The sequence below is a fragment of the Artemia franciscana genome, chromosome 4, assembly GCF_032884065.1.
Source record: "Artemia franciscana chromosome 4, ASM3288406v1, whole genome shotgun sequence".
Classification (NCBI taxonomy): Eukaryota; Metazoa; Arthropoda; class Branchiopoda; order Anostraca; family Artemiidae; genus Artemia; species Artemia franciscana.
Genome location: NC_088866.1, coordinates 46,190,515 through 46,202,232, shown reverse-complemented (window position 1 = coordinate 46,202,232; position 11,718 = coordinate 46,190,515). Strand labels below are relative to the sequence as shown.

Sequence of the window (11,718 nt, the reverse complement as noted above, 5' to 3'; positions counted from 1 at the left end):
AAGTTTTAATGCTTCTACTTACTCTCAGTTGAAAAAACTTTTTCATATTTATTTTTTAATTATTTTTGTTTTAATAATACTAGAAAATTCTGCGCTCCCTTCATGAAAGTTTTCTTCCCCCGTGACAAATTCCTCCAAGGAAAGGTCCCCTAACATATCCCCCTCTTATCACCCCCCCCCCACAACCTAAAAATCCCCCTGAAAACGTCTGTACACTTCCAAATAACCATTACTATATGTAAGCACTGGTCAAAGTTTGTAACCTGTGGCCCCTCCCACGGGGACTGTGGGGGAGTAAGTCGTCCCCAAAGACATAATTATAAGGTTTTTTGACTACGCTGAATAAAATGGCGATCTCAGAATTTTGATTTGGTGACTTTGGGAAAATAATTAGCGTGGGAGGGGGCCTAGGTGCCCTCCAATTTTTTTGGTCACTTAAAAAGGGCACTAGAACTTTTCATTACCGTTAGAATGAGCCCTCTTGCAAATTTATAGGACCACTGGGTCAATACGATCACCCCAGGGAAAAAAAAACAAATAAACACGCAACTGATGCAACTTATATATTATATAAGTTGCAAGATTCTCGCAAGATTCTAGGACCACTGGGTCGATGCGATCACCCCTGGGGGAAAAAACAAAAAAAAAAACAAATAAACACGCATCCGTGATCTACCTTCTGGCGAAAAATACAAAATTCCACATGTTTGTAGATAGGAGCTTGAAAATTCTACAATAGGGTTCTCTGATACGCTGAATCTGATGGTGGATTTTCGTTAAGATTCTATGACTTTTAGGGACTGTTTCCCCCTATTTTCTAAAATAAGGCAGATTTTCTCAGGCTCGTAACTTTTGATGGGTAAGACTAAACATGATTAAACCTATATATTTAAAATCAGCATTAAAAATGCGATTCTTTTGATGTACCTATTGATATCAAAATTCCATTTTTTAGAGTTTTGGTTGCTATTGAGCTGGGTCGCTCCTTACTACAGTTCGTTACCACGAACTGTTTGATTGCACAATTTTCAGCTTTTTGTACATTTTTAGTTTCCCAAGAGAGAGGGGGGGGGCAAAAATCTTTTTTATTCCCCTCCCTTACAAGCATCTATGTTATTAGATCAGACCAAATACATAAAGATGAACTAACTTACTTCATCATGAGCAAACGGAAACTTAGATAGTCGACAAGTATTTCAAGTCCCTTGTTTTCATCGTTGAGGAATTCTCGAACCCACCTGAAAAAAATACTATGTGAGTTTTTGGAAGTTTCGGTACTAAAGTGTTCTCAAGCCGAATCCCAGAAATAGCAAAGTAAATTTAGGAATTTTGTTAGCGAGTCCATGAATTCTCCAAATGAATCCATGAATTCTGCAAATCAATTGAAGAATTCCTCCAAAAAATTCAGGAATTCCCCCCTGAATTCAGGAGTGCTCCAAATGAATTCATGGGTTCTCCAAATGAATTCAATAATTCTCCAAATCAATTTAGGAATTCCCAGAATTCCAGGAATTATCCTAGTCGATTGAAGAATTATAATAGTGAATTCACGAATTCCCCAAGTGAATTTGGGTATTCTCCATGTGAATCCGAAAATTCTCCAAATCAACTCCAAGAAATTCAGGAGCCCCCACCTGAGTTTAGGAATGATCCAAATGAATTCATGAGTTCCCCAAATGAATTCAATAATTCTCCAAATCAATTTAAGAATTACCCAAGCGAATTCAGGAATTCTCCAATGGTTACCTGGAACGATGAATTTTCTAAAACCAATGATTAAAATTAAATATTTCGAACTATTTCGGCTATTTAGCAAATGGCAGTCTTCAATAAAATAGAAGAAAAAACTAAAATAAAGAAGTCAATAAAAATCTAATTAATTCAAACAATTATAAAATAAAGATGAAAAGAAAACTCGAAAATAAAGTATTGACAGGCCTTTAGAACTTTACGAGGTGGTTCTAAACTTTACGAGGTGGCGGAGGTTGTTCAAATCTTATATCTAGAATTAAATCTCACTTTGAGAATAAAATCCTGTTTTTTTTAAGCCTACTTTCAGAAATTAGCTAATTGTTTATAAAAAAATTTGATTGAAAAGTTTCATAAAGGTTTCCTTTAGACGTTTTAAAATACTGAGTTATAAAAGAAAAAAAGTATTTGTTTGGCTTAATATTCGGTTGGCTTCTGCTTCGACCCAAAATTGAAAGTTTCGCTTCTCGGTCGGCAAAACAATGGTTTTAAAAAACAACAATGGCCTGTTATTTAAGTTTATCAGTAAATTTGAGAAAGTCTCAAATCGTACATGCTACACAAGATTTCATCATGAGTCTCTTAAAATTTACTAATTTACAAATATTACAGACAACCAAAGTGGGTCTCTATTTATTATTAAACTTAAGACCAACTAGGGCCACTTACAAAAAAGAAAAAAATAGAAATAAAACAGATAAATCAATAACACACAAAAAAACAATCAGCAAAAAAAATAGCTCATTCAAATAACAATGATACATTTAAACATGTCAAAATTGTTATGTGTAAATCACTTGACCAAGTGGCAGAGAGAGGCGAAAAAGCGGTTCAGAAAGCACCAAAATGAGGGGATTATCCGAAGCAAGTATCCTTGTCTGTATAGAAAGAGAAGATTTTCTACGCAGCTCAGGAAAAGATGGGAGGCCACCACCACCAAACATTCCAGATGCACTACAATTCAAAGGAAGGTTAAGAAGCCACCCTAAAGAATTGTTATAAAGAACCCCAAGAGAATTCTCAACCTAATAGACAGAGATTGTATAAAAGCTAGACCGTACAACGGAGTGCAGTAAGCTTTGAAAAAAACGCATCTTACAGAAGACATCAAAATAACATGAGTTTCAATACGGCACTGCTTAAGGGGATTCAATACTTTAAAAGATCACTTTATATCGTCATTATAAACTTTTTTAGCTTAAGTGGCCAAACTATTCAGAATTGATTGGGCAGTCATGCCATAGCCTCTACAGCTTGGATAAGAGATTAGTATAAACAACAGAAAACTAAAAGCCGACACTTGCTTTCCTTGAATTCTAGAGAAACCAATTAACTGCTTCCGTATTCTGCCTGATATAGGAATATTCAGATTTAATAAACTTACATAATTAGACAGAGTAAATTTTGTTTTTTAGACCGAATGGAACAAAATTTATTTTTATAAGTTAGGAAAGAGCAGTCGCTAAAGATATTCTAGCATATCTGCTATGAAATATTAAAAATCAGCTCAAAGGAAACATCATTGGATTGATTTCACAGGTATGGGAGTTCCCTGTTGTGTTACCAGCCTTGATTGAAAACCTCAACGACACAGGATGCATATTTTTATGCTGTGTGTACATTGAATAGACAGTGCTTTAATCAACAATGAGTAAGAAAATATATGTTGTCTTTATTTCAAACTAGCCTCTCGTTATAATGGTAGAGCTTACCTAAGCTTACCTAAGATATGGATGTCAGGTATTGGTTTTCTTTAAACGATATTTTCGACAAAACCTGCGCCAGTCATCATCAGGTTATATTTTCTTTTCTTTTTTTCTGGCAAGAGCTTTGAATTTGAACCTGAGGATGACTGGCACAGGTCCCGTCAAATCTATCGTTTAGACAAAATCAAGACCTGACATCCATAGCTTAGGTAAGCCTATTACCATCTATCGTTATTAAATATAAGAGTTTATCGTTGGCTTTTCGGACTGTTGACTCGTTTAAAATCCCATTTCAATTCTTTACCCAAATTGCTTTGGGAGTTTCCTTTGATGCTGGGAAAATTTCCTAATGGGACCATTGTCCTTGAGACGGTACGGTGAAGCGACACTGAGACTCGCAAAATGTTTTGAAGAATCCCTTTAAATTTTTAACAAAACAACCTAGCATGAATGAATAGCTTTATTTTTCAGTTTAGCTGAACTTTTATGAAGTGATGAACCTGAGGCTTGTTCACTTTTTTTCATTTTTAGTTCATCTGTATTTTATCAAAGTAAGTGCAATTTTTTGCTCGTCTTCATATATTTTTTCTTTTAAATTCCTGTACCTTACATGATTTTCTATGGAAAAAAATATAAGAAGATTTTTTATGATGTAAGGAAGCTAAGGCTCTGTCAAATTTTTGATTTGTGGTCTTTTAGTTCATGGTTATTTCATTAAAAAGTTTTGTGGGTGAGTCTGATTTTTTATTAGTGTTTTGTTTTAGATCTTGTCTTGTATTTCGCCGAAGGTGAATATTCGTCATATAGCGAAATATTCACTTAGGCTTCGCTTTCTCCAGAAAATCCCCCGCGTCAATGTGTTCAATATAAAATTTCATTTCAAAGGTGAGTTCTCGAACAACCCTAAAAGAAAATATCAAGTGAGCTATGGAATTGTCCGTTCGATCATGAACACTAACCGGATTTCGCCTAAGGACGTCGCTTAGTTGTTTTCGGCCGATGGGATTTACTATATTTGTTTTAACATAGCTTTAATTCACTTTAATACATAGCTATGTATTTATAAAAAGAATAAAACGATAATCTTAACTGAAGGCCGACTAATTCAGCTTGCCAATATTTTACCGTTATACCGTCTTATTGTGTTTACCGTCTTTTGTAGTAATTCAGTAACTCACCCTTAGTTCACTGGAATAAAGAACTATGCATTTATACAACAAAAAACACAATTAATTTTAAATACAGGTAGATTAATTTAGCTTCCCGAGTAATTTGCCTTTTACCGTCTAATGACATTTACCAAATTTTTGAAATTTTAGATTCAATTCACTTTAATACAGACCCATCAATTTATACGAAAAAATGACTAATTTTAAGGTATTTATATATTATATCAAACACAGTAGAGGGGTTTACTGAATGTAAGATCAGAGAAAACCGGTTTCATAGCCACAAAGACAAATGACGGGTGACAGAATGGATTGGACTTATATAATTTTGATTATATATGTGCACATTGGGGGGGGGGGGGTAAGGTTAGGCTGCTTCATCTTGACCCAACCACTCCCTAATGGGCAAACATATAACCCATATTATATTATTATATAAACTAAAGTATTGGATTTTAATCATGTTTTGGTGTATTTCATTATGACTAACCTTACTTCACTTACTGAGTGTTTGGTATTATACATAAGTACCAATTTTAAATACAAGCATACTATTGTATCTTCCCAACTATTTTAGCCGACTAATCTCAGTCTAGAAAAGCCAACTAATCTAACAAATCAAACAGTTCATGATGACGAAGTGTAAGTAAGGAGCGACCTGGCTCAATAGTAACCAAGACTCTAAAAAACAGAATTTTGATACCAATAGATATATCAAAAGAATCGGCTTATTACTCTAATTTTAAATATATAAGTTTCATTAAGTTTATTCTTATCAAATAAAGACTACGAACCTGAGAAAATTTGCCTGATTTTCGAAAAAAATGGAAACACCCTATAAAAGTATTAGAATAGAAATCACTAGATTCTTTTCACTAGAAGGCATGTAGGCAGGTTGCCAAAGTAAAATTGGACCCCTATCAAAACCTATCTCAAGAAAATACAATGTTTCAAGGAAGTTTGTCGCTGTAGCCTATTTTTAATGGAAGTCACGCCATCAGATCCAGCGTGTCAAAGAACCATACTGTAGAGGTTTCAAGCTCCATCTGCAAAAATACGGAATTTTGTATTTTTATTATTTTTTTTTGTCAGACAAAAGATCATGGATGCGTGTTTTTTTTCAGGGGTGATCGCATCGACCCAATGGGCCTAGAATAACTTGTGAGGGCTCTATTCGAACGGAAATTAAATGTTCTAGAGTCGTTTTTAAGTGACCCAAGAGATTGGACGGTAACCTGGCCCTCTCCTCCACCCCTTCATTTCCCGAAATCGTCTGATCAAAATTTTGAGATAGTATTTTTGCTCATCATCAAACAGTTCGTGATAACGAACTGTAGTAAGGAGCGACCCGGCTTAATAGTAATCAAAACTCTAAAAAATGGAATTTTGATATCAATAGCTATATCAAAAGAATTGCATTTTAATTCTGATTTTAAATATATAAATTTAATCAAGTTTAGTCTTACCCATCAAAAGTTAAGAGCCTGAGAAAATGTGGCATATTTTAGACAATAGGGGAAAACAATCCCTAAAAGTCATAGAATCTTAACGAAAATCACACCATCAGATTCAGCGTATCAGCGAACCCTATTGTAAAAGTTTCAAGCTCCTATCTACAAAAATGTGGAATTTTGTATTTTTTGCCAGAAGGCAGATCACGGATGCGTGTTTATTTGTTGGTTTGTTTTTTGTTTCGTTTTTTTTTTTTTTTTCCAGGGTTGATCGTATCGACCCAGTGGTCCTAGAATCTTGCTAGAGGGCTCATTCTAACGGAAATTAAAAATTCTAGTGTTTTTTTTAAGTGACCAAAAAAAATGGAGGGCACCTAGACCCCCTCCCACGCTAATTATTTTCCCAAAGTCACCAGATCAAAATTCTGAGATAGCCATTTTATTCAGAGTAGTCAAAAAACCTTATAACTATGTCTTTGGGGACGATTTATTCCCCCACACTCCCCGTGGGAGGGGCCACAAGTTACAAACTTTGACCAGTGCTTACATATAGTAATGGTTATTTGGAAGTGTACAGACGTTTTCAGGGGAATTTTTAGGTTGGCGTGGGAGGTTGAGGAAAGGGGGATATGTTGGGGGAAGTTTCCTTGGAGGAATTTTTCATGGGGGTAGAAAATTTTCAGGAGGGAGCGCAGGATTTTCTAGCATTATTAAAAAAAATCAATGAAAAAATAACTAAGAAAAAGTTTTTTCAACTGAAAGTAAGGAGAAGCATTAAAACTTAAAACGAACAGAAATTATTACGCATATGATGGGCTCACTTCCTCCTAATACCTCGCTCTTTACGCTAAAGTATTTTTAGTAATTTCAGCTATTTATTCTACGACTTTTGTGATTCAGGGGTCATTCTTAAGAAATTGGGACAAAATTTAAGCTTTAGTGTAAAGAGCGAGGTACTGAAGAGGGGATGAGCCCCTTCATATACGGAATAAAAACACGAGAATACAGAAGCTTACAAGCTAATTTGTAAGTTACGTATATCTTTTACTAATAAAAACATTCGTAAAAAATTAAAAGTTCTAGTTGCCTTTTTAAGTAACAAAAAATGGGAGGGCTACTAGGCCTCCTTCCCCGCTCATTTTTTTCTCAAAATCATTCTATCAAAACTATGAGAAAGCCATTTAGCAAAAAAAAAAAATACAAATTTCGTTTTAATTATTCATCTGCGGAGAGCCAAAATCAAAACATGCATTGATTCAAAAACGTCCAGAAATTAAATAAAAAGTAAAAAGTAAAAAGTTTTTTTCTGTTTTAAAAAGTAAAGTTAAGAGAAAGATTCAAACTGTAGCGTAAAGAGCGGGGCGTTGATGAGGAAGCATACCCTTTCATATACGAAGTAATTTCTGTTCGTTTTAAGTTTTAATGTCGCTCCTTACTTTCCGTTAAAAAAACTTGTTTTTTTTTATTTAATAGTTGAAAGGCCCAAAAACTATGCCTTTGGATACTAAATAAAAAAATTTGTCCTTTTTCACGCATAGTATTTGTTATTGTGAAGTATTTACACATTTTCAGGTGGGGGGGGGCGAATTTCCGCTATGGGTTTTTCCACAGGGGAATTTTCTATGGGAAGGGAAGTTTCCAGGGGGTGAACTTGTCAGGAAAAATTATACACTGGGGTACTTCCCGAATTCCTGTACAAAATTCTTTTTAATTGTCTTGCTTTCGCTTTTCTATCTCAATCTTGGGCTAAGGGTTGCTAAGGGTAATTGCCCGTGGTCAATTTTCACGGAATTGAATTATTTAGAAGATATATATATGGGGGGATTTCTCCGCAGAGCTGGGGCCAGATTTCCAGGCATTACTTAAAAACGATCAGAGATTAAATTAAAAAAAAACAAGTTTTTTTTTCACTGAAAGGAACGAGCAAAATTATAACTTAAAACGAACAGAAATTATTACGTGTATCAAGGGAATTTCCCCCTCCTCAACACCTTGCTCTTTATGCTAAAGTTTGAACTGTGTCTCAATTCTTTATGAACGACTCCTCAAACACAAAGGTCATTTAATTAGAACAATAGGAAGTTTTTTTTAAAGTACTAAAAAGCTTTAGCGTAAAGAGCGAGGTGTTGAGGAGAAAACAATTCCCTTCATACACGAACTAATTTCTGTTCGTTTTAAGTTTTAATGTTGCTCCTTACTTTTGGTTGAAAAAACTTGTTTTTTAATTTATTTCATGTAAGAAGACAACTGATTTTTAATGAAAAGTCGATTAATTTGGCTTACTAACTATTTTGCCAAGTTATATTGCCTTACAAAAACCAACCAACTCTCATAAATTTAAATAGAAAAAACAACTAATTTTAATTACAGACCAACAGATTCGCTTATCAATCATTGGCAAACAAATGTTGGCTTACAAAAGCAAAATAATTTAAAAAAAAAAAAAAAATATATATATATATATATATATATATATATATATATAATATATATATATATATATATATATATATATATATATATATATATATATATATATATATATGTATATATATATATATATATATATATATATATATATATATATATATATATATATATATATATACAAAACTACCGGGGTTTATATCAAAGGTTTATGTAAAGGCAAATTCAAAAAAGTGACAAATTTTCGAGCGAAAACGACCAAGCGATGTCGATGTATTCCATCTGGATCGAAAGAAATATCCTCTAAAATCTTCCTAAAGTTTCTTAGAAAAAAACCCTCTTGAAGTCCTTATTCATTTTCAACAAAACTTTTGCAAGTCGCAAATAAAAACAGACTTTTCAACTCTACGCTGAACCTGAAACTAACTCAACATTAACCCGGATCAAGACTGAAAGGCGTGTAAGCAGGTTGCCAAAATGAAATTTGACCCCTATCGCAACCTATCTCAAGAAAATACAACTTTTCAAGGAAGTTTATCGCTGTAGCCTATTTTTGAACACCACTTATATTGGTACTCAAACCCATCATTGACACTAAAGCAAAACAGAAATGCGTCTTACTTTTGCAATATGGACAGCTGAGTGGGGGTTTTGGCTGAAATATTTCTTTTTTTCACCGACTATGAATTACCTCGTTTTCATATATTTTCTCATATTGTAATCTCATTTACATACATTATTACGTCTCGTTAATAATAACAAAAAGATAAATAAGGATTTTAGATAAAGATGATGTTTCTTAGACACATTCAACAACGATAAAAAATCCTAATAACAAAAGTAGAAAAAAACTACATTGGTGATATACCTACCCAATGCTATTCGTCCTCAGAGAGATTTCCAAATCTCTCAGCACTTGGGTCGAAGTAGAACCATTCAAAATACGTCGTATCTGGAAGAAAGAACATAAATCAGATTTTCTGAATGAACTCCATGACCCGACAAGCTAAAGTCATAAAAGTCCCTAAATCTGACGTCAACCCAAATAACACATTTTTCAAACTTGGTGTTGATTAGCATTAGAACCTTAGCAATAGTCACCGCTGGTTACAACTATAGCTCAATTATCATACCGGACTGAGATTCAGGTATACTAATTAGAAATTGCGCCGCTGAAGACATTTTGAACTAGGGCATATTCGATTGTACTTTGGAGAGGGTTCCAACTCCTCCTTGGTTGGAAAGGGACGACATCCATTTTTAGTTGAAATGGGCCAACTATAGAAGTAAAATACTCATAAATTTTGTTGGGAAGGTTGGGGAGTCAGATAATTTTCATTTCTGTCCATATTTTTCATAGTTTTCTATAAGCTACCCTCTTCATATTTTTTGTAAAATATTCTTTGATTTTCAGCAATTTGCTTAACTTAATCCCCTCATAAATTAAATGTTTAATCCACAATCGTGCCAATTTCCAGAGGATTCATCAAACCAGCACTGAGAGAAATTTGTCTTATTCATTCATAAAAGCACACATGTATAACTATCATATGGCCAACAAGATCAATTTCCAGATAATTTTCCATATTTCAGAGGTTGGGGTCTGAGCCAGGCAAGCATGTACGAATTAAATTTAAATTAAAATTTCAAGAGTAGGCAAACAGTACATGCAAATTGTACCAACTTTATAGATATTATGGGGAAAGTCATATAATTTCAGGGTTTCCGCAGGAGGCTCTAAGCCGTCCTACGTAGGTTTCTGGTCACCAGCCAAGGGACATGCCCCAAATGAATTCCCTTCTATGGAAAAATACAAAAGAACTGCATACTTCAGCCGTAGGATCGGGAGCATGGACAGGACCGTCTTAAGATATCAAGGGGCCATTGGAAACAACAAAATGTGACTCGCCCCCGAAATAATTTTCGGTTTATTCTCCTATTGCTTTTTAGATTCCCTATTTTATTAAAAAATTCAGGTTTTATTTAGGCTACTTCACTATTTTATAACAGGTTTCTTATTAGTTTATTGATTACCAAGAACCTTCAAACTGCCTTGTTGCATTATCATATTTTTCTTTTTGATTATTATTGCTTATGTTTGCTGGCTTGGGTCTGTTTGCTGTTTTTCTATGTTTGTTTGCTTTATACTTTGTAGCAACAGTTTACTCTATCCTGTATGTATAAGTAAATAACAAAATATTATTCACAATCTTGATAGGACAGCCTTTTTGCTTGGTAGTCGAATTGTGGAATTGACAATCGTATCGCGAAAAAAAGATTTCGCTTGACAATCAAAACAAGAAAGTTATTGTAGATTGAAATTTCGAATCTCAATTAGATTTTTAAATCACAAGTTTTTGTTCTGATAAAAATTAGTAATTTTCCATTGTCCGATTGCCAAAAAGGTCATATTTCAAAAATGTGGATAAAAATATTTCTGTTATTGAAGAGGTATTTGAGGTATTTTTCTAGTGCATGTTTTGATATAAGTAAAGCTTATTATTTATTGTTGATTTTAGTACAGTATAATTTTGCTGTATATTTATATTTTTTTTTTTTTGAAAATTTAAAAACGGAGAAGTTTTATTAGTTTGATACAAAAGGAGATGAAACACAACGCAAAATTAGCTCAGGTCGAAATGTTCAGGCATAATGATGGCGTGATTGATATTCACACCTCCTTCTCCAACTGTCAGCCTATAGGCATATTTTGCCTCAGAGGTAAATAGGGGTCAGATTCTTGAGAAATTTCGCAGTAAATTCTAGGTCAGTCTAAATTTGAAACGGCATTCTTATATGAAATAAATAGACACCAACTAGCCATAATCTAACCTCTATGCTCTGCCTTTCACTGTTCGAAATATGTCAAATAGTATTTATTTTATGGCACCCTTAAGATCAAGGCAGCCTGGAAAAGTGCCCAACCGACCCATGCGGTAGAACAGACCTGGCCATTTATGCAGGCTCGGAGGCTGATTCAAAGCCCATATTTTTGCACGAAGCAACAGGAAATGTGTTTATGCAGGCATATTTTGAACACTATAAAGTGTGGGCAAAACTTGAACGAGGGAATATATGGCGGCCATCCAGTTTCTGCAAACAAAGAGCACCAATATCCGTCAGCACAAATCTTTGCCTCCATTAAAGAAAAATAGCTGAAATACCGTTGCTACATTTCAAGCTAAGATGGGAGGGATTGCCTATTCTCCGTAACTT

General features: G+C 34.1%; 1 protein-coding gene across 3 annotated transcripts in view; it reads right to left on the bottom strand.

The window, feature by feature from the left end:
- Positions 1-1,135: 1,135 nt before the first annotated feature.
- LOC136025668 (formin-like protein) overlaps positions 1,136-11,718 on the bottom strand; it is a 49,135-nt gene continuing 38,552 nt past the window's right edge. For all 3 annotated transcript variants that reach the window (XM_065701648.1, XM_065701650.1, XM_065701649.1), the window contains exons 5-6: positions 9,375-9,454; positions 1,136-1,238 (exon numbers count right to left, since the gene is read on the bottom strand). In XM_065701648.1, the coding sequence (XP_065557720.1) occupies positions 1,151-1,238; positions 9,375-9,454 (168 nt within the window). In that variant the 3' untranslated portion in view covers positions 1,136-1,150. The remainder of the gene's footprint in view (positions 1,239-9,374; positions 9,455-11,718) is intronic.